The sequence below is a fragment of the Gymnodraco acuticeps genome, unplaced genomic scaffold (genome assembly GCF_902827175.1).
Source record: "Gymnodraco acuticeps unplaced genomic scaffold, fGymAcu1.1, whole genome shotgun sequence".
NCBI lineage: Eukaryota > Metazoa > Chordata > Actinopteri > Perciformes > Bathydraconidae > Gymnodraco > Gymnodraco acuticeps.
Window position 1 is genome coordinate 1251325 of NW_022991632.1, and position 5668 is coordinate 1256992.

The 5668-nt window shown below is 39.9% G+C and overlaps 1 protein-coding gene across 5 annotated transcripts in view; it reads left to right on the forward strand.

Annotated features, from left to right (window-relative positions):
* Positions 1-3848, forward strand: part of arhgap9 (Rho GTPase activating protein 9) — a 43348-nt gene extending 39500 nt beyond the window's left edge. For all 5 annotated transcript variants that reach the window (XM_034198253.1, XM_034198249.1, XM_034198252.1 and 2 more), the window contains 2 exons: positions 457-562; positions 2673-3848. In XM_034198253.1, coding sequence (XP_034054144.1) covers positions 457-562; positions 2673-2859 — 293 coding nt within the window. In that variant the 3' untranslated portion in view covers positions 2860-3848. The remainder of the gene's footprint in view (positions 1-456; positions 563-2672) is intronic.
* Positions 3849-5668: the final 1820 nt, after the last annotated feature.

Below are 5668 nucleotides of genomic sequence, written 5' to 3' on the forward strand. Positions count from 1 at the left end.
CTGCACAGTGCTCCAGTGAATACTATAGCATCATAATAAAGTAAAATGTAATTCAGTGCAACTTAATAATGTCTTTAATAGTTTAAACAACAATGTAGGCCTATTACATTCAAGAATAAACCAAATCAGGCAAACATAGTCTTGTTAGTATAATTTCACTGATCACGGTTTTAATCTTTTCATGGTATTAAAATAAATAAAATAATTTGATGTTACAGAAATGTATCAGAATGTATTTGACTTATCATAAAACAGTAGATAGCATTTCCAAGTTAATTAAATTCAGTGATAAACTTGCATATTAATGAGAATGATAACTACATGCTGTTATATCAGATTAGATAATTGTTGATAAAGTACATGTGATATCAGTAAGCGAATGTACATTTGGTTCCCGCTGCTCATGAAGTGGAATGCAAATGATGACATTGACTGTGATCTTGCTCTGTGTTGCAGAGATGTCGGACTACATGGACAAAGTGGATCGTTTGAAGTGTCTGGTGCTCAACATGCCTCCTCCGAACCATGACACGCTGCAGTTCATGTGTCGCCATCTCCAACGGTGAGAGGCCGGGAACAAAAAACGCACATGTTACATTTGTGCTGAAGTGTTTGTCTTTGCTGTCTCTCATTTGTCTTCCCTAAAACTGGCACATTTCACAATGCAGAATATTCCCAATGGGATTTAACGGCATGAAGGAATTAACCTTGTGCCCTTGAAGGAAAAAAAAACTCTCCTCCTCATAAATGTCCTTTTGAAATGTGACCACAAGAGGGGGTAGTTTCCTTGTCGTTGTTAGTAATTTTCTGTCAGGGACTCTTTGGCCGCGGTTCTCAAAGTATGCCAGTGCTGTACCAGGATCGCACTGTTGTTAAGTTTGGGTCCCTGTGAAGATGAAAAGGCTGGAGGAAGATGAATGGTGTACGATGTTCTGCGAGCCAGTTCCTTTTACAGTACATAAAATGTGTGTTTTTTACCGCCTATGGTTTTTCCTTCCACTCCAGGGGTGAGCGTTCGTGTTCAGAGGCCGATGTTTGTGCCAGGGTGTGGTGGGCCCCATGAATTTGTCAACTCTCTGTCTTTCTCTCATTTTCTCCCCACTGTCATTCCTTTCCCCCACTGGCTCTGTTTCTCATTTATTATCTCCCTACTCACTCACCCCTATCGCCTTATATCCTCCTACCTTCCTTTCCTTTCTTTACTCTTTATTCTCTTCCTTTTCTTTGCTTCCTCCCTTTCCTCCTCTTCCTCTCATCCTCGTCTTTCCATCTCTTTCTCCTTTTTTCTCCCTCCTCCCCCCGCCTTCTCCTCCTTGCCTCGAAGGTCCCATGGGAGCCTTGTGGTTCGTCTGCTGGAAGGCACACCAACACCACCGCCGCCACCACTGGAACCTCTCTCTCTTTTTCTCTCTTCGCCCTCCTCGCTCGCTCTTTTTTCTCTCTTTTCCCCCCCTCTCTCCTTTTTCCTCCTCTCTTTTTAATGTGGAAGTTTTGAGCAATTGCTGGCTGCTTCTGTGGCTTGGTGGGAATGGCATTTTTAGAAGAATGCCTCATGCTGTGGCTTAAACCCATTCCTGCGTCCCCTCCGATCACACACACACACACACACACACACACACACACACACACACACACACACACACACACACACACACACACACACCATAGGTGGATACTGGATTTAGACACAGTGCAGATACATGAACATGCAAGCAAAAAACAAGATGTCACTGGTTGACTTTGATTCTTTTAGTTGCTGTCCTGATTTTAAGAAGGTTAAAGATGGCACATGCTGACCACAAGAATGAAGCTGTGTGGGAAGCTAGCAGTCATCTGTGTGTCTGCAGTCTCAAAGATGAATTTAAATAAGAATAAAGTCTACAACACTGCTGGCCTCTCTGTGGGGATGTACTCGGGCAGAGTGATGCTTTTAGCTGAATACTAACAAAAACATGCTGACATGCCCAAGGTATAACATGTTGATGTTAAGCAGGGTTTTAACATTTGAACACATCAGCTGGGACTGATGGTAATGGCATCAGTCTAACGGGATGTATAATATACATAATATACAAATACTAAATATAAATTAGACAGATTAATAATTTTGACTTGATAATGGCTGAGTATCTCTTAATTTGAACCAAAATGTTCTTTCTATGTTGTAATTTTTGTAATCTTTTTAATTGACACACTACATCTATTGCATGTCAGTCCGTCCTGGAAGAGGGATCCCTCCTCTGTGGCTCTCTTTAAGAGTTTCCCCATTAACTGTGGGGTTTCTTTGTCAGAGGTTAGGGTCTAAGGGCAGAGGGTGTCATATTCATATTCTGTAGAAATTATAAAGTCCCCTGAGACAAATGCGAAATGTGTGATATTGGACTATCTAAATACACTTTGTTTGGCAATCCCCACAAATGTGCCACACCATGGTGATGCTTTAGGAAAGGTCAGGGGATCACAAAAAAGTCATGAAGGTACATCATCTAAAGGGTATTAAAGCTATCCCACAGTGAGATATTTCAATTTAGGCCCAACATGGAACCATTTTACAAACTTGACCAGAAATTAAAATCCGCCAATTTGAACAATTCATAATCTGATATCCAGAGACATTTTTTGCTGATATTTAAATGTTAAAGCTATCTCTTATGTGTTTAATCTATCTACAGAGTTTTGGAGAAGACATGCAACAATCGAATGACCACCCAGAACATCGGCATCGTGTTCGGACCGACCCTCATGCGTCCAGAGCGGGACAACAGCAACATGGCCGTGAATATGGTTTACCAGAATCAGGCGGTGGAGCTCATCCTCAGCGAGTTTGACCACATCTTTGGAACAAGAGGCCCCTCTTGATCTTTTCGGACTGAGGCGGGGAGGGGGATTCAAAAAACTCTTCCAGATCAGACGAAAGCACAAGTAGTGCAGCATTTGTCCTTTCTGCCTGTTGACTCATGTGGTGTAAAATGGGTTTCACATCAAAAACGTAATTACGGGGTACAAAGAACCAGGAGAGAAAGCTGCTAATCCTGACATCTGGCCTCCATATAAAGACATGTTAAAACAATAATAGTAAAACAAACCAATTTTAGCTGCGATACTTGTGTCTTTGACTGCAGGAGCCGACGCCTCCTCGCCACTTTTCATTGGTCTTAAAGACACAAACTGGATTTGTTTTTTAAAGCCATAAAATATATACATCTCCAGCAGCTAGCTGAGTATTAATCAGGTATTTGTCAAGGACTGTGAGGAAGGATATGTCTTAACATAGCACTGAAACAAAACTTGCCATCTCACTGTGAAAACACATGCTCCAGCACCTCATGCAGCCACGATGGACAGATCCCACCTGCAGTGGAAAGCAGAAGATATATACTGTAAAATATGCAAAGTAACAGGAAGCAAGCTGGGCGTGTAAATGTGGCCGCATGCTCACTGAAGACATACAGTGTTTTAGATAAAGAGTTTTATGTTTATTTCAGACTTCAGAGGTGAAGTTCAACTCTTCAAAGAAAAAATGCATGATTTCAGTGATGGGATCAAATAGAACCAAATAGTACATTGTCATGAGTGTGGACCTTCAAAGCTTCCCTTATTGTACAAATACGTCATTTATTTTTATCAGTTCAAACTCCTCAGATTAGGAAATATAAAACTGTAAATATGTAAAATACTGTCTTTGTCAACTAATAGCACTTTGGATACATTGTGTGATCTTAACATTATATATTAGCCAAATTCAAACTGATACATTTGCTTTTAAATGACCAGTGTGGTGTTAAAATATTGCTGGGACCTGATTGTTAACTCTCCTGCAATAAAAAAAAGAAAGTTGAACAAGCTGATTTGATGTGTTTTGTGATATTGGTCAGGACGTGTCTGTCAGGTTGTTTGTACCAAGCTTGCGTGAGAGATAGTGGAAGTGTGTGGAGGTATAGTGGGCCACAGTGGGTGGAGGCCTCCCCTGTGATTGGTGTGAATGCTGCTTTTAATAACAGAACAAAAGAGGAACTGGAAATGCATATGTTTAAAAAATGTGGATTCTCCCCAAAACCCTCCCCCTCTCTCACTCTGTGGCTTTGGTAGTTTATATTGACTGTGGGTTTGGCAAGAGACAAAAAAGAGCACAAAATAGGGACCGGAGAGGAGGGGGGGGGCATAGATTTTGCAACATTTTATTAGACGCGTTTATTCATTTTTATGTTCCTATTATTTCCAATCATGACAGTGTTTAAGGAGGGGCTAAATGATGTGTAGTTAAGTGATGGGGAGTCATCTGAACTTATGGGTATTGTGTCCAAGGTCGTCCTTATATTTGACTGACACAGAAATATGTTTTAATCTAAATAGACAACCACATTTGTTTATATGATCCGAATTCATGTGAGCATAGTCATCACAGTTTATACATTTATCTCTCAGTCAGTACTGCAGTTTTTGTTTGTCTTCTGACAGCGGTATGTTGTAAAGCTTGCCCACATTATTCAAATAAAATATAGCACCCTAAAAAATAAATGCATTTGGGACTTTTTTAAATGTGTAAACTGAAGGGATTTTTCTTCAATAAAACCCTAGTTGCGTTTAACTGATGTGGGCGCTAGCTGTGTGATGTGTTTTATTTCACTTGGTGTGATGGTGCTAATGACTCCTTAAAATAGAATCAGACACAATCAAACACCCCTCCCTTCTAATCAGCAGCGTGTTGGCAGTGAAAATCAACTATTACTTTGGGTTTAATCCTTGCCTTTTTTCTCGCCTCAGTTTCCTTCTATTTTTCTTCTTTGACTTATTAATCACATGTAATTTAAAACAGCAGTCTGGATATCCCTTAATACATGTGAAAACGATGCAAAATGACCTATTGAAAAGTACATTAGAACGTGCAGGCATGTTTTATGTAGACAGAAGAGAACAAGCGCAGCAAAATGTAGCTTTCAACCAAATATTTTTTTAAGCACGCACTGATGAAATGTAACCGCCTGACCATTTCGCATCTGTAGGTAGTTATTTTGTTTGCTTCACTACTAAAACAAAACGTTTCTGAGTACGTGTAAGTATTTATTAAAGAAGTGTGGAAGAATGAGAAGGTTGGGGAATGTTTCATCGGTATATGTTTTTCATCCAAGTATCATCATTTTAATTTCATAATCCAATCCACTTTAGACGGTGTACTTTAAAGTAATTTGCTTGGGCAGCTCTATGTTAATATATCTGTATGGTTTATTCTTGCAGGAAGAGATACAACCGTGATTCTTTGTTACTGTATATCATAGCTTTTGTTCATGTTTTGAATTATTTGAGAAAAGAAGAGACATTTCTGTAGCATAAAGGCTGACATAAAGCCTTGATCCTGTTGCTCTGGTTAAAGAACAGCTTTTCTGCCCACCAGTAAATGTATATGTAGCTGTCGTCATTATATACAGTCAGGCCTGCCTGCTCTGTTACACTGTTGGTAAGGGGAATTGAAACTTTAAAAAGCTGAGCACCAAAGCAGACAAACTGTCGCTCTGGATTTGATGTGATGTTGCAAGTGAAGCTGGTCTCTGACTGTCAGGATTTTTGCACACCACAAGTAAAAGTCAAGGCAGTTGTCAATTAAATGTCATCTTACTCACTTAAGGCTTAAACCAGCAGAGCAATGAGAAAAACATCCTAACACCACAAC